The 26,057-nt window shown below is 39.0% G+C and overlaps 2 protein-coding genes across 4 annotated transcripts; one reads left to right on the top strand and one right to left on the bottom strand.

Annotated features, from left to right (window-relative positions):
* The first annotated feature begins 3,210 nt into the window (after positions 1 to 3,210).
* On the top strand, positions 3,211 to 12,923 carry LCTL (lactase like). Of its 3 annotated transcripts, XM_075100765.1 has the most exons (13): positions 3,211 to 3,337; positions 4,413 to 4,573; positions 6,113 to 6,200; positions 6,461 to 6,570; positions 6,863 to 6,991; positions 7,511 to 7,606; positions 8,268 to 8,322; positions 8,416 to 8,577; positions 9,295 to 9,569; positions 9,911 to 10,037; positions 10,496 to 10,695; positions 11,250 to 11,313; positions 12,603 to 12,923. In XM_075100765.1, exons 1-13 carry the CDS (start codon positions 3,211 to 3,213, stop codon positions 12,716 to 12,718), a joined length of 1,710 nt encoding a protein of 569 aa, XP_074956866.1. In that variant the 3' UTR covers positions 12,719 to 12,923. The 3 variants fall into 3 exon arrangements, with proteins under 3 accessions (XP_074956866.1, XP_074956867.1, XP_074956868.1); XM_075100766.1 differs by lacking the exons at positions 3,211 to 3,337; positions 4,413 to 4,573; positions 6,113 to 6,200; ... (1 more) ...; positions 10,496 to 10,695; positions 11,250 to 11,313 and having other exon boundaries at positions 6,867 to 6,991; XM_075100767.1 differs by lacking the exons at positions 3,211 to 3,337; positions 4,413 to 4,573; positions 6,113 to 6,200; ... (2 more) ...; positions 10,496 to 10,695; positions 11,250 to 11,313 and having other exon boundaries at positions 6,867 to 6,991.
* Positions 12,924 to 14,055: 1,132 nt separating this feature from the next.
* On the bottom strand, positions 14,056 to 26,016 carry ZWILCH (zwilch kinetochore protein). The gene is made up of 18 exons (XM_075100764.1): positions 25,776 to 26,016; positions 25,467 to 25,518; positions 24,179 to 24,274; positions 23,947 to 24,065; positions 23,043 to 23,239; positions 22,493 to 22,572; positions 22,032 to 22,187; positions 21,728 to 21,799; positions 21,329 to 21,422; positions 20,471 to 20,526; positions 19,045 to 19,147; positions 17,904 to 17,983; positions 17,537 to 17,693; positions 16,506 to 16,534; positions 15,975 to 16,111; positions 15,600 to 15,695; positions 15,392 to 15,510; positions 14,056 to 14,721 (listed from the first exon to the last, which is right to left on the bottom strand). The coding sequence occupies exons 1-18, from the start codon at positions 25,844 to 25,846 to the stop codon at positions 14,630 to 14,632; spliced, it is 1,806 nt and encodes a 601-aa protein (XP_074956865.1). The 5' UTR covers positions 25,847 to 26,016; the 3' UTR covers positions 14,056 to 14,629.
* Between the last annotated feature and the right edge of the window lie 41 nt (positions 26,017 to 26,057).

Genomic DNA, 26,057 nt, shown 5'->3' with positions numbered 1-26,057 from the left:
TCTCCCAGTGAGATGTCCCTGCCAAATACCATCTAGGACACAGGCATTTGCACCAAGAGAAAAATGTCTACAAATAGCCTATTGAAAAGCAAGTGCAATTATGAATGAACATATAGAGCACTCGCAAAGCTAATTTTGCTTACAAAGGAAAATACCTCATTGCTAAAAGATCCGTATGGTTAAGCTAAACCTTTTCCTGCAGCACTGGCTGGGAATACAAAAGGATTGTTCTTTTTTGTTTTGGCTGTAAGCGAACAAAATGCTGTTTTCAACTAGATGTTTCTCCTGAGTTTTTGTAACAGTTGGAATAATTCCATGCAACTATTCCGTGAAAGTAAATTTATTCTGAATGCCCTGGCAAATTTCTGGCAGTTCAGAGGAGTCTCCCAGTTGGGACACATCCATTGCGAAGAACACCAGGTAAGCCAGAAAGGGGGGAAAATTGAAATAATCAATCTATAAGCAGGGTAGAAGGTAATATAGCTGCTAGAGAACAAGAGAGTCAAAAGGGTGTTTTACAGCACCAGACTTAGAGTCTAACCTTGATGAACCTTTTTGCACTATTCCAATAGCTGTTTCTTCTGCTGTATTTGTAAAGGTACGTGCCAGAAAAAGAGCAACGAAGAGTTCCAAAAAGCATGTATTCACTTGAAAAGAAAATTGGTAGAATATTCCATAATGAACTGCATACAAAATAAGACTATTTATTCAACACAGGGTGTTGTAAAATCATATTTATTTAAAAATGCATTTCTTGTGCTTGAGCAATTCTTGAAGTACTGAAATGATTTCTAATACAGTTATCAGGCCAAAGGGCAAAAGGACGTACTGATTTTGATTCAACCGCTATTCCTAGCTGCAAATGAGTAACCCAAGATATGAATCAGGTCGTTACAAATGTCTAAAACCATAATAAACACCCTAAAATATTAATAAAGCTATGCTCTAACTTTGGAACAGAACTATCAGCACCCCTGCAAAAGCAGGCAGGCCCGTTCCCATGGGGCACTGCCTCAGCTGCAGAAAGCAGTGATACACCTCGCGGAGCACATTCGCTGTTCTTGCTTCTTTTCACGTGGCTGTCAGCCATTGCTCACAAGGATACGAAGGGTAACAAGGGTTTTAACTAACTTCACGACTAGGCTGAAGAGCTAGCTTTGACTGTCAATGTCTAAGTTAAAATCGCATGTATCTGCAACCTTCTATATTGAAAATAAAAATACTTCCAGAGTATTTAAACGCGATGACTTTTTAAATGGTTGTAGTCTGCTCTCTTTTTTTTTTTCCCCTTGCAACCTAAATGTTCACATTAGAAATGCAGAGGTGAAGATACTTTTAACTGGAGGCTAAAGGCCTTTGGTGTTGAAGTAGCTACATTCTCCCAAACCAGCTGTGCAGCTCCTGTGTTAATTAGGAGATATTGAATCCTCTTTAATAAGCGCAGAACAAGAGGTCTCTGAGGCCATACATTTATTCCGTGTTCTGTAAAGTGGTTCCTTCGCCTTTTGGTTTTAGCCAAACTTGTTTTTTCCTTTTGGTCAGGAACCAACCTGCTAGCAGCACCGGTATTGCACAGGCTGTTTGGATCTGGTGTCACAGATCACTAGGGGCTCAACCTACAGTCCAGGGAAGTCAATGCAAAGATTCCCACCAGGCTTCAGCGCAGGTCCTAGATTCTTACATGTGAGAGACAGATGCTACAAAAATCATGGTAAAAAGCGAGTCAGAAATGAACTGTTGTTTAGTTGTGTTTAGCCAGTCCCTGCTGTTACTGACGCCTCCCAACAGAGACGGTGAAGGAGCATGCAGAGGGCTTGCCGTCGGTCACCTGCCACTGAAGGTGGTTTGTCCACCCTCATCCTGTCACTTGCCCCAGGGCTGTGCAAAAGGAGCTGATGAGAAGAAATCAGAGAATCACAGAATGCCCTGAGCTGGAAGGGACCCACAAGGACCATCAAGCCCAGCTCCTGCCCCTGCACAGGACACCCCAAATTCACACTGTGTCTCTGAGGGCCTTGGCCAAGTGCTTCTGGAATATCGCCAGGCTGGTGCCATGATGCCTCCCTGGGGAGCCTGTTCCAGGGCTCCACCACCCTCTGGGGGAAGAACCTTCTCCTAATCCCCAGCCTAACCCTCCCCTGGCACATAAATGTTGTGTGACTTGCAGTTCCCTTCTTGCATGTTGCAGAAAGACCACATCAAGGCTGGTTTCGCACAGGCAGGCAAGGACGTGGCATCTTCAGACTTTCATTTAGCTGCTTTTGGGACCCCTTTGGTTGTTAAATGCTCTGTCTCACATAAGCAGTCCAACTGATTGGCTTAGTGTCCAATCCTGTAACCTCAGTTTGCTTTTCAAAGCTCCAGGTGTATTTACTTTTTAGACAATGCCCTAATGCAAAATATGATTATTTTTAATAAGATCTTTGTTCTACTTCTCCTCACTTCCTGATCCCATCTTGAAATTCACCAACAGAGGCTCAGGAATGCAAAATGGATCCTTTGGGAACCGTGTAAAGTTGGGGAAAACAGTGCTGTTCTATAAAGCCCTTCTGAAACTTTATTTAAAATGGTTAAAATTGGTCACCCCACCATTAGTTTAACCTGATTTAACAGTTTAAAATGTAGTGAATATATAGTAGCATTTTAAATGGATGCTGGAACTGGATAAAAGGGACATAATCACAAGAAAAGCCACAATCATTGAAACTTCAACAATTGCAAGTATTAATTTTCCTTTTCAACTTCCACAAGGTTTGTTTCCATTACATATTTAGGTGGCAAGATGGTAGCAGCGTAATCACTTTTATTTCTTGCTCCCACTCACAGTAACAGCTTGTGGGGTTTTAGTTACCGACGCTGGTGGGACAGTTTGAAATCCAGAGCAGAACAGCTCCCAACAGAGACTTTCAGAATATAGTAAAGATAAGTGACATGATGGGAAATATACAGGGAGCGTTTCTAATAGTTACGAGTTTGCCCTTCATTCTCTCATTTTCAGCAGCCCGCCAGAAGCTTAACCACATCTTCCACTTAGCCCAAGCGCCGCTTTTAGCCTTCGCTGAAAATCGTACCCGCTCAGCAGAAAAAACAAGCTTTTCCCTTTTGACCACCCTAAGCCTGCTTTGTTGAGCGGCAACACCTGACAATGCTGTTCTGTTTTATCAGGTGGGAACCTGCAAAGAACACTTTGCACTGATGAAATTAACAGCGATGAAGACTTACATTTTGACAATATGGTATATGCTCGTGGCGCTAATACGGCTGAATACAGCGGAGGAGGATTTCCAGTGGACAAAGAATAATCCAGGCTCTTTCTATTATGGCACTTTTCCAGCTGGTACTTTTGAACTACAATTGATTGTGGTTTTATAATGCTCTAGATCCACTCGTCTCTTTGCACAAGAAAGCTACCGAAAGGTTTTCTTTGTCCTTCCAGGGAAATGGCAGAAACAAAAATGCAGGCTCTTGCAGAATGTATGTTAATACCATCTTCCGCACCCAGCCCTGGAAATACAAGGAGTCACATAGCCCTGCGCTTCAGACAGCCGCTTCAGACAGTAAACGCAGAGTAAATGCTAATAGATTAATATTTCATATCCAGATCTCCCTTTCCTGCCTGTGACTGAATAAGATGTACAGGACAACCAATTGCACCTGAGAACTCTTCTCTTTTTTCACAAATTATCCACAACTAATGAAGAATTATAAACTAAGAATAGCCTTCGTTATGCACCTAACTTAAGAAATGAACATGAGTGAAATAATCTCATTGGGTGTGTTTCAAGCTGTTTAGTATTATCTAATTCACTCTTCAGTACTGCTTTAGGAAACCGCATTCTTTAACAGATATTTATACACACTCACACATTTCTTTCAACCAAAATCAAAACTAAGAAGATACAGACATTGATTTGTTTTCATGTTCAAGTTTTTAAGAGGCTTTAACATGGATTAATCATGCCCTTTAGTATAATACTAGGAAAATAATCCAGAATCTTCCTATATATTTTACGTAACAAGAGCTCAACTTGTAATGACTAAAAAACTCGCAAGCAGAAATGACGTGGGAACTTAATCTTTTCTTACAGTAAGACATTTCTGCCACGCTATCAATGTACTACTGATAGTAACAAGGTTTAATACATAAAAAAATTTGATTCCTTTTTCACTGCATCAGAAAAGGACACCTTTAGTCTGTACCGCATTTCCAGACAGTCCCTTTTTAGGCACCGATAAAGTTTCACGTAGAAACCATTGGCCTCCTGTTCAGTAGGCAGGCAGTCACGCACGTTTCACACCAGGCCACGCAGCCGCAGAGGTGTATCAATTAACTTACTCATATGAAAATTTAGTACAAAGATCAGTTTTGCAGGAAAATGTTTAAATCATAACTCACTTCTTTTTACCTTTAGGTTTTTTATGGGGTGTTGGAAGTTCTGCATACCAGACGGAAGGGGCCTGGGACAAGGATGGGAAAGGACCAAGTATCTGGGATGCTTTTACTCACAAGAAAGGGAAAGTGTTTAGAAATGAAACAGGAGATTCAGCATGTGACGGCTACTACAAAGTTAAGGTATCGTTACAGAGGAACTGTCCCTCTGGAAACAGTCTGGAGCATTTCAGGACACTGACTTCCCATTTTGAAATAACAGCAAAAATGAAATGCTTCAGTCGCTCTACAGCCACATCCAACTTAGGACGCCAAAGGCTGGTATTTTCAATTAGTTCAGTAAAATCTTACTTCCTGAGAATGTCATGGAACCAATAATACCACAGTGTTCCCCAAATATGTCTGTTTCTCAGGACTTTTGTGTCCAAAGAAATACTGCAAATTTTGTGGGAAGTCAAAATGCTGAGTTACAACAACAAAGAAAGCGTTTGAGCTTTGAATAAAATTAACATAATTTTTTGTGTGTGTGTTTGAGCAGCTTTAAAGTTTTTCTATGTGCATTTAAGAACAAAACTATCAGATATTTTAAAATGCAGTCTGAATGTTTTCCATTTTTTGAATGGATAACACATAAATAATCAATGCAGCTCTATTAGCAATATGTTTCCAAGCTTAAAACTATCAAAACCAGTTTTAGAATTCCTGTCCTGGAGGACAGCCAGACCCACAGCAAGAGGGGCCAAATGGCCGTGATAAGCCAATATTATGTAACTGCAATTCCGACTAATTTGGCAGAAGTTATATTGCACTGAGGTTTTTCCACGTACACAAAATCCAAGGGAGAACCAGAGGTCCCAGCGAGAACTCAGCGGAAAGAGACAAATTATGCCTTACTACCCAAAAATGGGAAAACGCAGGAGCGATTTCATTTGATCACTCTCAAACAAGAAGAGCTTGATAAAAACCCACAGCGAGGCTGGAACTCTGAGGCTCACTGGGCTGTTGCAGATCACACGATGATCACAGAACCTATTTTTCAGAGAGGATTCAGGCATAAATGGTAGTATTTCACCATTTAGCCACTGCTGCAGGCTTGTAATTTGAGACACTTTCTACAATTTGCTTGTGTGTTCAGTTACAGGGTCCTCTATATAAAAGCACTCTTCCTCTACTTGCTTTCATCATCAGAATTCTCTTTGCATTGGCTCATATACCATCAATTTCTAATTTCATTTACTATCGAAGATGTATGATTTCTTAGAAGAAGAACGTGTAGTTATACTGAATTTATTTTTGTGCTAACTCCGGTATGACACAGTAACTGAAAGCCTGCGTAATCAGTAGCTTGTACCTAGGCTGAAATGTTTGAGGTCAAGACTTACAGGCTTATATTATTTTTTAAAACATGCACGTTACGAATTCTGGCATAAATACAGTTGCGTTGCAGAACACCTCAACTCATTTTCCCACCCTCTGATGGTGAATCTGTTCTGTTCCCATGGTTGTTAATACACCATTACAAGACACTTTTGCAAAGTCAAGAAAAAAATGGTGAAAAAGGAAGTATACTAAGTAGAAAGAGCCAGAAAATAACTGATGGAATCCTCTTTTGTGCAACTCTTCTAGAGGTTTTCTGCATTCAGTAGTGTTTAAGATAGATGAATAACTGAAGAGTTATTCTGCTTGGACTTGAGATCTGTTAACTGGATTTTCTTTTCCCAGGATGACATCCAGTTACTGAAGGAGCTGAAAGTTAATCACTATCTATTCTCTATCTCATGGCCTCGGATTATGCCCACTGGCATCAAAAGTAAGCATAACAATTTCACCGCATTCTTACCAGTATTAGTAAGCAAGAAATTTTATTCCGAAGTATGCTACAGTTGTTTAACATTACTGCTAAATAGATTCCCGATTCTTTGCCTGCAGAACAGAGTTTAACCGTTACACATCCATTACAGCAAGGCCACCACTGTAACGTAAAACTCCTTGCCTACAATTTTTAGATTTCTAGTCTTCCAGTCATTTGGAAAACAGTCCAGGTAATTTCTTGTCTGTGCGTTTCATCAGCAGAGAAACTGAACGAGAAGGGAATACGGTTCTACAATGATACAATTAACAGTCTTCTGGAAAACAATATTATCCCCATTGTGAGCCTCTACCACTGGGATCTTCCACAGGTTAGACAACATTTAAATTAGGGAAATGTCCAATAGAAATGCTGCTTCTGATAGGAGGTTTTTTCTATGGTTAAGGACTATGTGTTCTGTAGAAAAATGTTTAAAGACAGCTGCAAGCTTTTAAGTGGGCTTATAATTATTTTCCTCTGCATTTTATATACATTGTAATTTATACACATTGAAGTTTTGAAAAATCTCCTTCTGAGCTACTGAAATATAAATAAAAGTCCTTGTTAATAGGCAGCTGAACTTTAAATAGCACTACTGATTCTTGAAATTCTTATTTATGAAGGCTCTCCAAGAGAAGTATGGTGGCTGGCAAAATATAAGCATGATAAATTATTTCAATGACTATGCAAATCTGTGTTTTGAGAAGTTTGGCGATCGTGTGAAACATTGGATTACTTTTAGTAACCCTTGGGTAAGTCTTCCTTCCAATCACTCCCAACACACGGTCTGTTCCCAAAATTCTGCAGAAGCAACACTACAGGAAAGTAGGTTAAAAATTGGAGAGGGAGAGACTTACACCATTAACCTTTGTGCCCCAAAGCCTCAGTGGCCAGATTCTGCACAAGGGCAGATTTTCAAGACATGGAATTCCAGTGAGGTTTTGAAAAATCACCAGCTGGAGAGGAGAGAGGCACACAAGTCAGAAAGGCAGTTATTCACCCGCCCTTCAGGCATGGCATCAGGGAACAGCAGGCTGGCAAGTCAGTCCACTAAATGCTAGACACCAACACGTTTCCAACAAGCCACAGCATATCGACCCAGCAGTGGGGCAGTGGACAGGAGCCACGCAGAGGGGAAGGAAAATGGGGGCTGGAGAGGTTGAGAGAGGCACAGACCACGCAGAAGAGCACAGGATCTAAGTCCATAGGACGGTAGTAAATTCATTAGCTCTGCTGTCCAAAGAATAACAACTAACTCTGTGTATTTTTAGGCAGTTGCTGAGAAGGGTTATGAAACAGGAGAACACGCACCAGGACTGAAGCTCGGCGGATGCGGAGCATACAAAGCAGCACACCACATAATTAAAGTAAAACTAAAATTGCGCTTTAAATTATGTGTAAATTAAGAGGTTTTAGCAGACTGATTAAGGTTTTTTTGATTCTGCTCTTTAAACAGAAATCTAGCTTTGCAGCGATGCCATGTCCAACAACACATCAAAATTACGACCTGACTTTAAACACCAGCACATACTCAGGTGTAGCATGAAATGACAGTCAAAACAACTTAAACTTTTCCTTATAATTTAAGCGTCTCTTTTACAGTATGTTTCAAACTGGTTGAGGAAGAAAATATCCAGGTTATTCTAGAAACAAGGAGTAAAATCCTGACCTGTTGAAACGAACTTGAATTTTGCAAGTGACTTCAGCAAGGCCAGCTCTTGTAAAGATAAACTTTCATTTGCCTGAATAACTTCGGCAAAGACATCCAAAGACGCCAGACAGGACATTGTACCAAGTGCTGCGTGTTGCCCTCACGGGGACCTCCCAGAATTTAGGGAAGGAATCTTGCATAAACGCTTTTTTGAGATCTTACATGAAATGAAAGCTTCCACAACATACATAAAAAAAGATGTCATATTTTCAGACGCAAACATTTAGTGCAAAACCTGCTTTTGATCATCACTAGCTTTCTATACTGACTACGGCATAGCATTAAAATGTGTGTATGCTTTTTTTTTAAACCTGCAGACCCACGCAAAGGTGTGGCACTCTTACAATAACACATGGCGTAGAGCGCAGCAAGGTAACAAGGATTCGTTCTGTAATTATGCTTCTATTTATATTAAGGGCTGAAAGATTACGCAGAAACTGCAGAATTGTCACTTTGTGTTTGAAGGTATGGTTGGAATTTCCCTAACCAGTGGCTGGGGTGAACCTGTGGATCCACGCAGCCAGCCAGCCAGAGACGCTGCTGAAAGATACATACAGTTTCATTTGGGCTGGTTTGCAAATCCGATCTACAGGGGAGACTATCCGGAAATTATGAAGAATTACGTAGGTAAGCCCCAGTAACCAGCTGTAACGTGAAGCAATGACGCACTTAGAGCATGTTGCAATGGAACAGCCCCTGGCCGACACGTAGTGCAGCCAAGTACGAGGACGCAGGCAAGACAGGGCTAAGTGACAAACAGCCCGTGGGACAGGCACAGCTCCTGAGCAGCGTGGGGACACACTCAAACTGAAAAGCTGAGCTGCTGTTGCAGCCCAACAGTTGCACATCTGAGTGCTCCAAACTGGGAACAAACAAACTACCTCACTTTTCATAGTCCATTTTTAGGGGCCTAACCAAGACAGGGAGTTGTTAAATATTTTTCTGGATTTTCCACCTAAGCACAAATAACCAGCAGTTTTTCATCACTAAAGCTTGCATTTCTGCAGGGTTCTGCTAACTTTCTTTCCCAGAATGAAGAAGATGGGCAATGTACGCAGCCAAAAAGCACTTCTGTTCTTGTCGTGTTGTTTCCAAGCATTCTGATGATGTTTACCGCGCTCTTTGGGAAAAAAAAACCCACTTTAATTCACTGTCTTTTCCATGTATTGTACCCAGCTTCCTTCTCCAAACCAAAAGGATGAAAGATTATTTCATCTTAAAAAAGCAAACAGACTAAACTTCCCTCTGCACTAAGTTCAGGAAAACCCTATTTATTGTTGGTGAGGTAAAGAAAACATATTTCTGTGCTCCTCAGGAGTATGTTTCCTGTAATTATTTTGATAGGTAGGAAGAGCGCCCAGCAGGGCCTGGGGAGATCAAGATTACCAACTTTCTCAGTGCAAGAGAAAACCTATATCAAAGGCACATCGGATTTCCTGGGAATAGGTCATTTTACTACTCGTTACGTTATAGAGAAGAGCTTTCCCTTTCTACAAACGACCGGTTACCACACCGACTGTGGTTTGGCTGAGCTGGTGGACCCCAAATGGCCAGCTCCAGGACCTGACTGGTTATATTCTGTGCCTTGGGGATTCAGAAGATTACTCAACTTCATTAAGGTGATTACAGAGTAAATCTTTAAAAAGAAGCGAGAAAAATGTCTGGCTACATGCAGAAGCTGCACTTATACTATTTCGGATTTTCAGTGGTTTTACCTATATATTTGGGAAGTTTCTTTGCCAAAAAAACACCTTATTTTCCATTCAAAAAACTACAGAATTCATTAATTTTAAAATAAAACCTGTACTTAACTTAAATTCCTAACTACACGTTTTTCCTACTAAAGGTAACTGTAAGTCCAGAAAATTGCTTTTAATGCATTTTACTAAGAATTTCATGTTCTGTCAAAATAAGGTGATTCTGTTTATACGCACTGGCCTAACCCCATCGTTGTTTGCAGACACAGTATGGGAACCCTCTCATTTATGTGACAGAGAATGGAGTTTCTGAAAAGGTACAGTGTACTCAGCTGTGTGATGAGTGGCGGATAGAGTATCTGAAAGGATACATTAATGAAATACTGAAAGGTAACTTTAAAAACATCTTTTTAGTGCATAAGCTTTCTGAGTGTTTTCACCTGCTGATTATTTTTTACTCCTGTAATTTACATCATACAGAAATATTCACGGACCCAAATGGGTCAAACTAGACTAATAAACTTTCACAAACATCACAGTCAGGCCAGATGTGCCGATGCTAATAAATATAATAACCTACACGCAATTTAATACTGTAAGAGATCATCAGTTTCCACTTTTAGAAAGGAGAAATTGCACCTAATAACGATTCTTATAGCGCTTTAGTACCTCTAAGCTAAAGACAGCATTTTCAAAGAATCTAAATTAACGTATACTTTGCCAGTTTCCATCCTCCTCTCCCCTCCCCACCTCTTTCTGGTATAAAACAAAACACTTACAGAACCATATTTTAAGGACGACAAACATAGGCAAAAAGTTTAACAGAATCATTTGTACCCTGTTTTCAGCTCTGAACGACGGTGTTAATGTCAAAGGTTATACTGCCTGGTCGCTGCTGGATAAATTTGAATGGAACAAAGGCTTCTCTGAAAGATTTGGATTTTATCATGTTGATTTTAAAAACAGGAACAAACCACGATACCCCAAAGCATCCGTTGACTATTATAAAAAGATTGTCAGTGCAAATGGATTCCCAAACCCAAGAGAGGTGATGGCAATTGCTAATTTATTCTTCTTTTCTTTCTCTTTTTTTCTTCAATATATGGGCAAATACCACATTGGATTTCATGAAACAACCTGCATGAATACAGTACACAAAATGAGACACTGTGGTTCTGTAGATGAGGGATGTGTTGAATTCAGAGGCCTCCAGAGACTGAGAAAGTGGAAACAAGCTCAATTACTGCTCCTAAAGCATTTCACAAACTCTTGTTGGCCTTACTGATGTGAACAAAAATTCTAAATAAGTTACCAGTGCTTTGTCAGATTTCTAGGCAGAAAATTACACATACGTGCTACTTCATTGAAAATAATATGGACTATATTATACGCTTTTAAAAATTTTATTGAACAATTAACTATTAGAAATATGTTGCAATAAAAACCACAAACACACAAAGAAACTTTCAGAAAATCATGTGTTGACAGAGTAAAACAGTTTCAGGTGAATTGTAGTGGAAAAATGTTCAGGGACAAAGAAGCTGCTGTGAATGAGACAGAATATGACAGTCTAACAGAGCTGCTGCATGTCAACCTTCTCAGGTGGAAAACTGGCACCAGGCGGCCATGGACACCTGCTCTACCACACACCAGCTCCTTGCTACAGGTAATTACGTATCTTCTGTTTCGTTTTATAGAAGCTTATCGTGTAACTTTCAGATTTTAAATTTCTCTGTGAATACTATTATTAGCAGGTCCTAAAAGGAATTTTCTCCCTGAAAGCACAACAGCTTTCAAGTACAACAAGCCTCTAAAGAAAAATGTCTTTACTCCAACTAAAAATCACTGTAGCTAAACAGATCAACTTTGGATGTTAACGGAACACACAAACTGTAAGATTTACTCTTTAAAATTAAGCCTAGGGATGACAGCATTATCCTTAAAATAAGTAAAGTGCTAAATGCTCTTTCAAACATAAAACAAAACCAGAGAAATCAAGACAACCATGCAGATAGAAAACCTCTATTTCTACATAAAACAAAACTATTTAAAAAAATGGGCTAAGGACTACCCTAAGGTGGCGTTAAGCCACGTTTCTGCTCTTCCATACTCCTGGTAACACAGCTAACAACAGCACAACTTACAGCAGCTGCTCAAGAACGAGTAAATACCGCAGACTCTGCCTGCAGTTTCCACAGTGCCAGGCTAATCCACCTCACTTAACACCTTCCCAGTGTAATTCAGGACCTTTCATAATTCCTGAACTAAGAGAATAGCCTACCGCAGTGCATTTCTGAAACTTTTAAGAAGGATGAAATAAGTATTATAAAGTCTCATAAGAAGGATGAGAGAAATTCCACACTGTAGAAAATGTCAAAGCCGTCATCCGAAGTTTATCCTGCTTAGCCTCAGCTGCGGAGTGATGTGTTCTGTGTGAATTAACTGTGTTTACTGAACTCTCTGAGGCTTATCTGTGAAGTAAAATTCTACAACATGAAACTCATTTCATTTTTCAAAGAGCTACAAAACAATCATAAAAATGCTAAAGCACTTCCCAAGGATTTCTCTCTGACAATTTTCTTTTCTACCCTTCCCTTGGGGGGGGGGCCCTGCGGATCAAAATCAAAGGAACAGCAGAACACTGCTAACGCACTGACACTAATTCGTAGTAAGCACCGGTTCTGCAGCCCTTTGAGCACTGACATCCCTTCAAAAATTTACCTTAGAATGGGAAAAAAAAAAAAGGGGCAAAACTGTCACGGATTTGCTCCAGCTTTTGCAGACTTAGGAATTTTGTTTGTTTTATTTGCTGTTTATGCCAATGCTAACATTTAACAAAATAATTTTAGCTGTAAATGTTCAAAAATAGCCTTAATCTGTGTTAAGTCTACGTTAGCAATTAGTATGCTCCAGAAGATTAAATTTCTTACATATTACTCGTTTCTCAAACTTTAGATTCCCTGATTACTCACATGGAAATGGTGACAGAGATTGTTCTTCCTACAGTTTTCACACTCTGCATACTCACCAGTATTGTCCTAATAATATTCTACCTTCGAAATCATAGATAAGTTTGCATGCTTACACACATCTCCATTTTGCATTTTAAATAAAATGCAACAGCTTTATTATATTGATTAAAGTTTACCACAGATGGCGCTTTTTACACCACTGTAAAGATAAAGAAATATTACTTTACCTATCCACCTAGCACTCTTATTTTCTATTCAATTCCCAAAACATAATTTAATTTTTTTTATCAAAACCCAAAGTATATTTTCTCTCTGCATTACTTTCTACTCATGTTAAGTAGCAGATTTTATGTTATTATTTTGGAATCTATTATACATTTTGTTCACCTAAAAAAGTTAGCTAAGATGAAAGTGATTCAAATCTTGCCAGTAGAAATTTCAAATGATTAAAAGCTGTTTGCAAATTCTGATTTCAGTCTGTTTATCAATAGACTTTTAATTAGCATGTAACTGCTATTTGAAGAGCGAGAGACACATAATTTTAAAGTGCAAAAAGGTTTAAATATTGCAAAAGGACTGCTTAAACATTAACTTATTATTATTCATGCCTAAAAGTTAGGATAATAGATGCCTTACCATTTAAGTGTGGAGAAAAATTATTTGAAGTGATTAATCAAAGATGACAACTGCTGTGCCAGATTTAAGCCAAGGACTCTTTTCTCTCTAGTTTTGTTTACAGGGAACTAGGTTTACCTTATACGACTATATAATATATTACACACAGAAATGTGTACGATAAGTAACCCAAGTGCTTCCAGAATTTTTAATAATAATTCGAGAATATTCCAGTTCCTCAGATTGACTTCTACTGCAGGTAGGAACAAGTTAAGCACATGATTATAAAAATTTTGTTCCAGAATGTGGCCATCTGGCTGTATTTATCCTTCCGTTGTGCTTGAAATGAGTGCTCTAAAGCAAAGCAACAAACAAGTTTGCACTACGGTTTTAGCACTGCCTGTGCACATACTGACTGCAGAGCAGCAGTACATAAATCCAAAAAACGACCTTGTTCTTAGCTTCTCTTCAAAGTCTTTAGCTATTAAATTGATAGTTATTAAGATGAAATATTAAGAAAGGGATAAGAAATACTGAGGAGAAACCAGACATTATAGATTTATAAAAAGCATGAATATTGGGGTTTTCCTTATTCTTATTTATCAATAGTTAATAGTTCCTTTTATGCAAAATGTTTCTGTCTCAAATTAGCTAATCAGCACACACTACACTATGTAATCATTTAAAGTTACACTACCAAAACGTTACATACACTATCTAATCAACTGCCAGGAATTAATCCTGACACATTTAAATGATTATGCCCAGCCAATTACACTGAACATGTTCTTCAGAAGATTATGCAAAAGAACACAAGACAACACTGTTAAAATAATATACTTTGCAATGAGGGGAAAAAGTGAATTTGAAGAGGAGAGAGAAATATATCAAAGAATACTCCAAAATATAAACACAGGGACAAAGAAAAATCAAACTGTCAGGAGTTCACAATGCTGTCGGTGAACAGCTTTCCAAATATATTTGGATGATGAAGCGTCACTGACACTAGGAAAATGTGGCGATATTGCTTGTTTTGTTAAGATAATTCACCCTTTGAACAGTGTCCAACTGCATTCTTATTCAATAAAAATTAAAATTTAAAACCCCGAAGTGCAGAACTTTATTGAATGTTTGTAAATATACAAAATATCTTCTATGTTTTCAAAATAGTTATACTGTACGTTCATAATTGCACTTTTATAAACAAACAAGATGCGTACAGACAAACTCGGGCTGCGCACGTCACACTTCAAGCACACCAAAGCAAGTAACTCTGTACAATGCACTGTTCTTCCAATCACAGAGTGTTTCTAAATATACTGTTGGGACACAGATACTACTGAACTTGCCTCTTTACTGTACCTTTCAAGTACCTGCCTGCAGAGTAACACGCATTTATGTGAAATGCACCTGACTGCACTTCGCCATTGTAATAAAATACATTCTTTCTTCACTGCTTCCATTAACTGTGGAATCGGAAAGGAGACCTGCACAGACAAGAGAAAGAGATGCGATCAGACACTACTCTTAGAAAGAGAAATGGTGGAGATTAGTTCCTGGAGGAGCTTCAAGGACTGGTTTCAAAACTTCAGTTTTACTGAAAGGAGCACTTCGTGACAGGAAAGCTTTACCAAAGCATTCCCCCGTATCAAACCTCACCTCAAAAAGGCAAATTATTTCTATATTAATCTATACACTTAATTCTTCCCTGTTCTCATGCTTTTTCACTTGTTCCACATTTGATTGCAGCAAGGCACGTCTTCCCTCCTTAGCACCTGCTTGCTTCTCTGACTAGAGGCCAGCATTCAATAACAGGCAAACTTTGCTTCAAGCCCATTCTCAGATACACTGGCAAAGGTTTTAAAAGTAAGTCATAAGATATTGTGCAGAATATTTAACAATCGTCATATTTGGAACTACGCTGTCATTTTAACTCCAAAAATACAACTCAAAGTTAAGAAGGCAGAAAGTCACCACTTGGTGAAAATCTTCTGCATTCTATAAACACCATCTCACCCTTTTACGAAAAGATAAAACATTGTTTTGCTTTTGCTGAAGATTTAAGTAAGAAGTAGCTCAGATCCACCGAACCCAGTGTAAAAACTGAATTTGAAATGCGAACTTTCATTATTTCACGTCACCACAAATACCCCTTACCTGTATTGTTTGTTGTCATATGTTCCACCGGCAGATTAGTACTGACTTGCCACGTTGTTTTAACCTCCCTCTGCCCATGCCCACTACTTATGTCCACCTTCCATATTTCTGGGTGATCACTGACAGAATAATCAAGAAGTGTCAAAATTCAGTCAGGTATTCAGCCACATCCAACAGCGAAAGCTGCAAAGATCGAAGGTTCTCTTACTTTTGATAGAATTTCTTGACAAGCGCTGGTCTGATCGGCAGTTGAAACACGTGCTTCTCATTTAGAGGGTTTTCCTTGTAGTACTTCATGCAAATTCTACAACAGGAATCAACTAGTTACTCTGGAGAAATGCTGCATAAACCTCGTGCAAAGTTAACTATGCTCTCAGATTTTACAAATTTCCTTTGCTTTTCAATTTTAGCCACAAACCAAAATTTAACAGGAAGATCCAACTGCTACTTCTGCAGTCTCGTAGTCATCAACATTAAGGAGGGTAGCTCTTTTCTTTTTTGAAGAGAGTTTATTTACAACTGTCAAAGAGAATCTACTTGTTACTGTCATTTAAAGAGCAAGAAGTAAAAACAAAATAATTACTGTGTCAAAGGGAAGAGGTTCTCATGTTTAAACTGAAGTAAGACCATACAGCTGACCATTATTTCCAGCATATGGTGAAGCTTTTGAACACGATGAACTTGTTCTTGTAGATCTACTGATGTGGAGATGAAGTAATCCTGGAAGAGCAAACAGCTTCCGCTCTTAACTGGACACTCAATTTCTACAGACACACAACACACCCTCAATACACCAAAATAATTTTCCTGCTTCTTTTGAGAAGCCAAAAGGTTAAGAAGAGCCTGGCAGAGTCAGAACAAAGTTCCATGCTATCAAAGTACGAAGAGAGGTTCACTGTCCTGCCTGACAATGACCCATAACAGACGCTTAGGAAATAACATATGAATGAGGGAACAGCATAATGACGTTTCTGCAGGGTACTGTCCCGTCCTCATGATTTGCAATTCAGTTTCTCAGCTCATAGGAATGACATGACTCGCATCCCACCAGCAGCAAAGTGTGCTCTACTTTATACTGCTTTCAGAATAAAAATAAATACATAAAGCAACTCACCAAGAAGGTTAATGTTGCCAGTTCCTGGCCTGTAAAATGAACAGGGCGGGGGGGGGAATAAAATTAGAATTTACTACACAGTGTCAGATGAAAGATAAGCCACATTCAGATAATCAAAGAGGGACTTCTACAAAAGCAAAGCACAGAGTCAGTAGGACTGCGATGTTATTTATCGACATGATTACTCCTTCAAAACAAGAAAAAAAACCTGTAAAGTGTGCAGCAGAGAGATTATTTTATTTACCACCAAGGCTGCACAATGAAGAAACCTGCCACAGACTTTGAGACAGCCACCCTCCTTGGGACATACAGGTTTACCAACAGTGACAATAAAACAGCAAATGAAACAAAGGATGAAAACAGGATGACAAAGCAAAAAAGAAATTAAGAAAGGAAGAGATGAAGGAAAAGGAGGTGGGTAACAACAATGGCAAAACACAACACCCCTCCCACAGATTCAGGAAAAAAAAAGCAAGCTGTAATGCTGAAAACAAAGCCACAAGGTTTTGAAGAAAAAGTGTACTTGACAATAATCTTTCTACTTTTTTTTCCAGTATAATATATATAACAGTAATCAACAGTATCTTTCTAAATACCACAGGCTGTACAAACACAGCTATTACATACAAATACCCTTGCCTGATTTCCTTTTAACCCACGTAGACCATAAAGGAAAAGACAGAAAGAGCATGAGGGTCTTATTTTTTCATCTCCAGCAAAGAGAAAAGAAAAACAACAGTCCACAGTTATATAAATCTGGTATTCATTTTACTTGAAGTTCAACCTAAAGATTTTTTCAAATCAAAAAATAAATACACGGTTATGCAAGCTATAGTTAATTTGAAACAAATTAATTTTTAAAATATGGAAACCACATACAACTGAAAAGTACAATCACTAAGGAGGCTGGAGAGAGCACTTCAGCAGGTGGGAACAGAAGTGAGATCAAGGTTACCAAAAACTTCATTATTTCATGCACGGAGTACCTTTTATCTGGAATTTCTAATCACGTTAAAAGATATCAGGCTTACCTATGAAAAAACTGACATAATCTTTCTTCATCTTATCCAAACCAATCTCCAAGAGCATTTGAATTGGAATGATGCCACTGAGGGAAACGACCTCTATCTTTCCATGATAAGACTGTTGAATCAATTTGCTTAGCAAACTGCTGCTCCCTTGATGAATCTAAAAATTAGAAAAGTTTTCTTGCGATGTAGCTGTGTACAAAACATCGTAAACATTGTTCAGAAGTACAAGACCATGGAAAGAAAGGCAAACTAAGGTGTGTGAAAGTCATTTTAAAACAATACAATACAGAAATGAGGAGCGGTGAAGTGACATTTGACTTCAAAGAACTCGATATTATAAAATTTATTGTGAAACACAAATACTTACCCATGGCTGTATCTCACCATGTTCCAAGGATTTTATGATCAGTGTGAAACACTCTATCAACTCTTGATAGGAATTGACACCTTAAGAAAAGAAGATGCAATACTGTATTTATCAACCCAGGCTCGCACTCTGGCTGTTAAGTCAATAACAACAGGCCAACGCATACTTGCAGGAACTAAATCCCTCATTTCAAGAATGATAGATGAAATGGGGGGGTCACACTGCTTTTTGTTAATTTTGTCATCTCATGACTTTAAAAAGGGTTACTCTGAAGAAATGATGAGTAAAAGAGACTACTGAACTGCATGGCTGTTAGAGATCAGCACGTGGCAGAAGCAGATTGTCATATATCACATCGTGGCTACATTCTCTCCATACACATTGCAGCTCAACACATTTTATAAATTGAACTGAATAGCATCTATCTAGAATATGAACTGTTAGTATCTATTAATCCAACTAACTGCTTCCCTAAGGGAGAACAAACCTCCACACGCTGTGCACCCGATGCTGCCCTTAAGCAGGACACACTGCAGCCATCGCAGTGCGTTTTAGCTATCTTGTGTCGATTCAAACGACAGTGGTTGCACTAATAGGAATGCAAGGGGTTTAGAAGTTACGTACTCCTTCCCTCAGACAGAACGGAGGTGTTATAATCTCTGGAACAGCTTAACAAGTTTATTAGCAATCTGAAAAATCAGTAATAAATAAATAAAAATTCATTTACTGAAGGTCTGTGAGTGCTATTACAAGAATTATATAGTTTGTGTGCAGCTTTAGCAACTTAAAAATTGTCCTTCAGATCTAGAAACACAAAAGCTTTTATCTATAAAGTTTTCAGTTTTAGAGCAGTGAGTACTGCCGATTGTTTAGTACCTTTTACAATCAAATAAAATTAAATATAGTACCTCCTGCTAGATGCTGGTCTACTTTTATAAGTTGTAAGAAAGTATATCATCTTACATACCTAAAATTGGCTCTTTTAGAAAAAGCCTGTTGAAAACAATTTTTGGAAGAGCTGATCAGTCCTTAAAACTCAGAGAAATTTATATTCACTTCACTGAGAAAGCAAGACAGTGTAGTAGATAGGACAGAAGGATTAAAGGATAACAGTTGAGGTAAAATACCTCAGTACACTTACTTCTCATTTTGCACCATAATTGTTCAGCAAAATCCAGGTCTCCTCGCTCACTGAAGATCGATTTTATTGAACTGTCCACTGCAGCAGTGTCACATTTGATTGTCTGAAAGAGGGAGTTTGTCTTAAGTGAAAAAAAGAAAAAAGGTTTGCCTAGGATTCAAAGACCTTATGTATTCGAATTTCCTCCGGACATCAAAATTGGGTGCACTGCCAATTTCCCCCCCTTTCCAGGAAAAACTACTGCACAGAAACTACTACTGCAGAGTAATTTGGAAGCATATTTTTATTTAAAAGTGAGACTAATTCTTTTCAGAATTGTCACACTGGACCATTGCTAGCTTTGGACCAGGTACTGAAGCCTACTGTCAGAAAGGCTTCTGCTCACAGCCAAGTAGAACTCAACCAGACTGCCTGGAACAGCTAAGAACCAGCCGCTTCACTCAAGACGGTCCTTTCCGCCTTCCAGTGGCAGGATGGACGGAGCGTTGGTAAATAGCAAGGATACAGTCCAGCAAGCACTAATGCAGAACACAACCTACGCGACACTGAACTCCTAGATAATGAAATAACTGCATGTATACCTAGCAGTGTCCCAGGAGGCTTTGGCCATATGTGTATTCTCAGAACAATGTTCCTGGTTTCCTGATCCTGAATATTTCTGCCTTAGCTAATACAGAAATCATTAAATTTTTAGCTCATGAACAAAAAGCAACTTCCCTCTCCGTAGGAGAGAGACCCAAACCTTTCTTGTAGACTGAAAGGGAAAAAAATCTTAACATAACTGAAGACATTTTTATAATTTAAATTTGTCCATTGCTTTGGAATATGATAAACCTCCAGATAAATAGGACAGATATCCAACTGATACCATTAAATTGGCCCAAAATCATTAAATTAGGCAAGAAAAGCAAATTAGCAATAGAACACAATGGCACAAAGGTCGGAGGTCCTGAAAGAAACTAGGAGCTCGTGAGACTGATAGCTTTAGGAGATGACAGAGGGTGGTTAAAACAAGGGAGTGCAATTGCAGTTGATACAACACAGTTCAATTTGCAAGCTTTTGGTAGTGAAAAAGGAAGGGAAAAAAGCAATTCAAAATAGCTTCCCAACATTACGTTATATAAAATATGCTAACGGATGCTGGTAGACGTTTTAGAATTAAAAGAGAGGGAGGATTTCTGAAGGTAAAAATTGCAGTGGACTTTCTGTTAGAGGGTAGCTGTGGAATTCCTAATTTTGCCTCTAATACCTTCCGCCATTATTTTTACCCAGCAGAAACAGGAGGAGATCTGTCTTTCTTTACATCTCCATGTCTATGTATTTACACATATACATAAATAACTTACAAGGCTTAGTCAAAATCTGAAATAACCGCAGTTATAAGGGAAACAAGATGACAGGGCAATTGGTAGGAAATTGCATATACCTCTGCTTCATTACTGTTTCCAGATATACAATATCCATCCAGTTTCTTCTTTAAATCTAGCAAAGGAAAAAAAAAATATCATCACTATGGGAAAAAAAAAATCATCCAGCCACTTGTATAAATCCCTGGGCCCACCATAATGAACAAATTCACTTACTGGATGGCTAATGGACAAAAATTTATCACTTTCAAAATTGTTTTTACTGGATAAGCATATAGCCTGAAAATATAATTTCTTAGTATTTTGTATTATAAGCTACAATTTTCCCCATACACCTTTACTGCATTCTGTTATCTAAGCATTAACTTGCTAACTTTCATGGATGAAGGAGGAATCTAATAAGCATCTCGGCTTTTCTTCCACACGTATTTGTCAGAGTTTTTGCCAAGTTTTATCTACATACTAAAAAAAGTTAGGTGCATCCCTACATCTGATTCTCTTTTTAGAGTTGTCTTTCTAATACCTTAAACTTCTGGCCAGACACATATTGTTCACAACAGTTTTCAGAAGGAATCAGTAATTTTGGATGCTTCATTTTAAGATATCATCAAAGTATTGCTTTCCACCACCAAAGGGACACTTAGCATGTCACATAATGTGAAAAACGCATCCAGAACTCCCTCAACTGCTTTTTAAACACAATTGTGTCATTTTATAAAGAAACAATTTTTACAAGGTATTACGACAAAGAACAATGACAGAGATGTACTGACTAACCTAGTTAACTATGTGCAGGTAGTTACAGCATAGAAAGTAACGTCTCTGATTCCAATATGTTAAATATTGTACATGGAATTTCCTTTTATTTCTGTGAAATGTGACACCCCCCTCTCCCCACGTAAACAAGCATCAATTACCCATCAGAAATTCCTGGACCAGTTCAACAGCTGACTCGGACTCCAACAGCTCAGGCCACTCAGTCACGCCTGTCTTCAAACCTTCAGCCAAAGCCTAAAGACACCATCAAGACCCAAATAACACAAATCAGATCTTGTTGGAGGTTCTGCATGTGTCACTCTTAAAACTGCAGGTAGCTTCTCCAAGAACCATACAGCTAACCATGAATTCAGACAATTCTCGAATTTCCTGGCTTTCGTGTTCATGATTTGTCCTCTTTGTAGTCAAGACTCCTAAAAGTGAACTCAAAGTTTATTCTAAACTAAAAGCTTGAAATGCCCGCTGAAGTTTTAAATAAATTATTGACATGTAAAATCACTGTTCCCTGTAAATCTGAAATTGGAATTTCTCATACTTACAAGGAGAAACTGCAGCTCTCTATATAGCTGATATACAGGACTTCTGGGGTCCCCAGACTCCAGCGTAATGTTCTGAAAGTTCCAGAAGTTTATGTCAGTTTTAAACTTTAGAAATCAAGAGTCCTAAAATTTTCATTAGTGAAATGCACATTTGCGTAATTTAGATTATGAACACATTGTGCTGCTTATATGAAGAATAATAAACACAAATGTCAAGAGTCTCTTATTTTCTCTCCTTTGCATGACTCACAATGTAAGCCGTGGGAAGAGTTTAGGTTTGTTTGCTTTTTCCTTCTTGACTTACCAGTGTGGCAGCTGAAATTAGCGGGGGTGTCTCCAGAATCTTTTCTACAGTATTCCATGTAATATCAACATATACATTGCTTTCAGATTCTGCAATTGTGTCCTCTATTGGAGCAGCTCTAATAAGTTCATACCGAGCAAATCCTTTTGTCATCACCTAGAAGGAACAGATTATTAAAAAAAAATCAAAACAACAAAACCGCCACCACATCCATTGTTCTGTACCTGTGCAAAACGTTTTTAAAAGCATTTCACACACATACAAATAGGTCTAGTATCAGCCAAATGCATGACAACATAGGGAGCTCAACTGTTACGTCAAAAGAGATTATTACACTGTAGAATCATACTAAGATGAGATTTTAAATAGAGTCTATAAAGCTTCCCAAAACCTGTATCATAAATTCAAAAACCAGAGTTTTTAAACTTAGATTGGAGACACGATAGACTGTAAAAACCTACAACAGATGAACGATGTTTCATTTTATGCGCCGTTTTGAGCTCCTCCAGGTTCGCAAAGCAGGTTTTATCAGCCGTAGGACCTAGGAAAGGAAAGTGAGAATCAAAAAAACATCTGACACAATTCAAATTCAGCACTTAAAATTAATTCCCAGATGCTCCATTTGGTCAAGTACAACTCGCGTCATCCTTCAGAAGGCAGGCATTCCTTCATTTGTCCTGGTAACAAGACAAGAGCTGGTATTAACATATAAATATTTAGTAAGAGTCACTACTTGGATAAGAAGTTGAATGGTAGCAATTTCAATTTGCTAAGTTACTGCCCCTGAGCGAAGGTAGGCCTGCACAGACACTGCTGCATTAGTATATTAAAAAGTTATTTACCCCACATGGCATGGGTTAAAATCATGTTTTCTCTCTCTCTTTTTTCTCCCACTTGTTTAAAAACGAAGAAACTTTGTCACACAAAAGACAAAGACAGCATCACTACATTAATATTCCCACGTTTTTAAGCCTTCCTCATTTAATTCTGTGTGTAACATTATAACCTTACCGTCACATGTAACCATATAGAAATTGATTCCTGTGATTTTGCTTCCAGCTTTGAGAGGCTCAGCCCCCAGCCAACAAGTATGTTCAGGATCGGAACCATCACACCTTATCCAGAGGGGAGGAAGCACAACCAGGTCACCTATCTTCAAGTGGGTCATGTTGGGATTTTGTACCATTGTATATAAGGAAATCAACTGCCTAGAAATACGAACAGGGAAAAAAACATAAGATGGCAGCAAGTATAGCTAAATCTATCACTCACATAAAACTTAACTCCCATGTACCGTGCTTCCTTAGCAGACGTCAAATCATTTTACAAAAGGAATGCAGGACTACATATCTCATCTTATGGGTAGAGCAAGGACGTCACAAAGGAGGAGGTAAGATATCATAACTGAGAATATTTTTATAATCATATTTTAATTTAATGGTTCTGAAATCATAATTCAGTTTTACATTTTACGCATGTTAAAAGTATGAGCAACTTAAGCAAACCAGCCACCATGTTTTGGTATCACATCTTGGTATTTTAGTAACAGCCAAAGACCCTGATCAGATTTTTATTCCTTTTTTTTTTTCCTTTTTTTAACAGAAGCCTTACAGAAACAAGCATTGAAGTCCTAGTAATCTTTCTTTGCTCACCTACACCCAGACAGGCCCATCAACCTAAGAGGACAGCTCACAAGTGCTCTTCCAGCACTTTGACTTCAGCTACTTTGTTAGGAATACTTTTAGCCAGGGGAGACCATTTTGGAGGATGAAAAATGGCTGTGTCTCCGCACTAAACTAGTGAGTAATTTAATTTTGGGGGATAGAAAATAATACAAGTTCTGTATATTAGGAAGAGAAACAAAAGTTGCAGAAGAAAATTACATCAAAAGGGGAGGCAGACCTCTGACACTTACTTTGCTCTTCTGACAGAAAGAGCCGCCGGTCCTGAACCCTTCTTCGGTAAAAGCTCAGAGGCATAAATCGCGTCATCTGCTTGTGATTCTTCCGCCGGGTCGCTTTCTTCATTGTGTTGCTTTAAGAGAAATGCACAGGTTAAGTCAAAAAATGCAAGGTACATGAAAATATTTGATGGGAATTCAAGTCTAGATTACATTTAAAAAATTAACAACTAACGTACACACTTACTGCTTTCTGTAAAATATAGATCGTAGTGTTTCCATTCCAAAATCTTTCAATGGGACTTTTGCAACTACCACCAATCACACAAATCTCTACGTCAGTCTGAAAAAAACCAAACTTTTTAATACACTACATATAAATGCTGCATTTCAGCAATTCTTTAATACCAGAAATTGCAAAATTAACTAATTCCGCAAACTGTTTTCCAATCCTATTGCAACCATTCATTAATCTAAGGCTTTCTTACTTCAGGAGAACAGAGTTATTAGATGCCACAGGTGGAATCAGATCATCTGTGAAAATGCAACAACTTTCCACTAACCAGCATGGAATATTTCATCTCTAACAGGCTGATTCTGTGAGAAACTTAAGTATGGTTCGATGAACAAAGCTTCAGATAATCTGAGGTATGAGGGATCATTGCTGTCAAGTAGTGGCTGCAGCCACTAGATATCCTTGAGATGGAGAATACTCATTTACAGTGACATTAAATATCAACTGATCACTTCTCTGAATGTCTCATTAAAGCTTTAAACACTGTTTGGAGACATTAAGTAACTCAAGCTTGCTCTCAAGAACGAAGGAATATCAACCTTTACTTAGGCTTTTCCATACACACTGAGAAGTATTGCTTGATTCTTCACATCTAGTCAGTTTTCCACTTTGCTGTATCTTTAAATCACCACCTGGTTTTATTTTCAAACTATTATCAAACTCGTGTAAATCCCAAGATTAATACAACTTAACAGCATTAGAGATTTTCCAGCCATCCCCATGTTCCAAAAGCTGTTAGAAGCAATTGCCATTTTCACACATATATCCCATTCCCTATAAAAGTAATCAGATAAAAAAACATGCCATCAGAAGCTGCGAGTTTGAGGATCTGCATGAAAATACCACCTCAGGGAGCTGAGACAGCACCAGCTCTTTCCTCTCCTGCCAGCAGCCACACACTGCACCTCACACGACCTCCACTTTGTAACCCTCTCGCATGTACTCGATCCTTACGATCATTTTAAGAAAGTGCTTAAAATGTTAAAATTTTAACAGGTGCAACAAATCAGGGGGAAGGCAGGAGGGAGCCGGGAGGCGAAGGCCGGTGGCGGCCCGGGAGGGCGGCGCTCAGGGTACCCGCCTCCATCCTGAGGGAGAGGCAGATCTGAGGAGGTATTACTGAGGTAAACTTTCCTTTTTACGCGGTAACTCCGCACACATCTCAGCTGTTGATCAATGGCTGCATGTTTTAAACATAGAGACTGCGGTTACGTGGCTGTATTTTCACGTATATATTTACCTCAAAGAGATAGGGATACTCAGGGATACTTTCCTTTCCATCTTCATATATTCTGAGAGAAAAAGAAAATGTTTAGGTACACAAAGCTTTTTTTTTTTCCTCTGTATTCCTCATTAAACAGTGAGTGTAACTGCATAAATGACAACAGCGCGGGTCTACGAGCAGAGCCTCAGCAGCCTCCCCGCAAAGGGGGGCCCCCCGCAGCACCCCAGCCCAGCCGCCCCCCTCAGCCCCGCGGCGAGGCAGCCGCCGGGACCGGGCCGGACCGCCGGAGGGGCGGCCGTGCAGCTCGGCAGCCCCCGGACCCACCGGAGAAGGCGGCTGTACAGCTCCCCAGCCGCCCGCCGCCGCCGCTCCGCGGCCATCGCCGCCCGCCACATCCGAACCGCCCGCCTCGCCCGCCCCCCCGGCACTACATCCGGGGCGGTGGGCCTAAAAGTCAAAAAATTATTCTTCGCCCCCGCCAAGAGCGGATTTTTAGTCACGTGTATCCCCCTTTCAGGCCCATCCGTGAAAAAAAAAAGGATGATCTCTTAAAAATTTTATAATTTCTGTGAGCGTGAATGATGCGTCACACCGAATCCCTCCGCC

The sequence above is a fragment of the Phalacrocorax aristotelis genome, chromosome 7, assembly GCF_949628215.1.
Source record: "Phalacrocorax aristotelis chromosome 7, bGulAri2.1, whole genome shotgun sequence".
Lineage (NCBI taxonomy): Eukaryota > Metazoa > Chordata > Aves > Suliformes > Phalacrocoracidae > Phalacrocorax > Phalacrocorax aristotelis.
This window is presented reverse-complemented; position numbering and strand designations above follow the sequence as displayed.

Bases quoted from the DNA above. Each gene is read 5' to 3' on its own strand.
- LCTL (XM_075100765.1), top strand. From the start codon at position 3,211: ATGAAGACTTACATTTTGACAATATGGTATATGCTCGTGGCGCTAATA. The intron at 6,571-6,862 runs GTTAGACAACAT...TTATTTATGAAG, and splicing joins ACCACTGGGATCTTCCACAG to GCTCTCCAAGAGAAGTATGG. The intron at 8,323-8,415 runs GTAACAAGGATT...TTGTGTTTGAAG, and splicing joins ATGGCGTAGAGCGCAGCAAG to GTATGGTTGGAATTTCCCTA.
- ZWILCH (XM_075100764.1), bottom strand. From the start codon at position 25,846: ATGTGGCGGGCGGCGATGGCCGCGGAGCGGCGGCGGCGGGCGGCTGGG. The intron at 24,275-25,466 runs GTAAATATATAC...GGTTTTTTTCAG, and splicing joins AGTATCCCTATCTCTTTGAG to ACTGACGTAGAGATTTGTGT. The intron at 20,527-21,328 runs GTAATTGATGCT...TTCCTTTGCTAG, and splicing joins GGTCCAGGAATTTCTGATGG to ATTTAAAGAAGAAACTGGAT.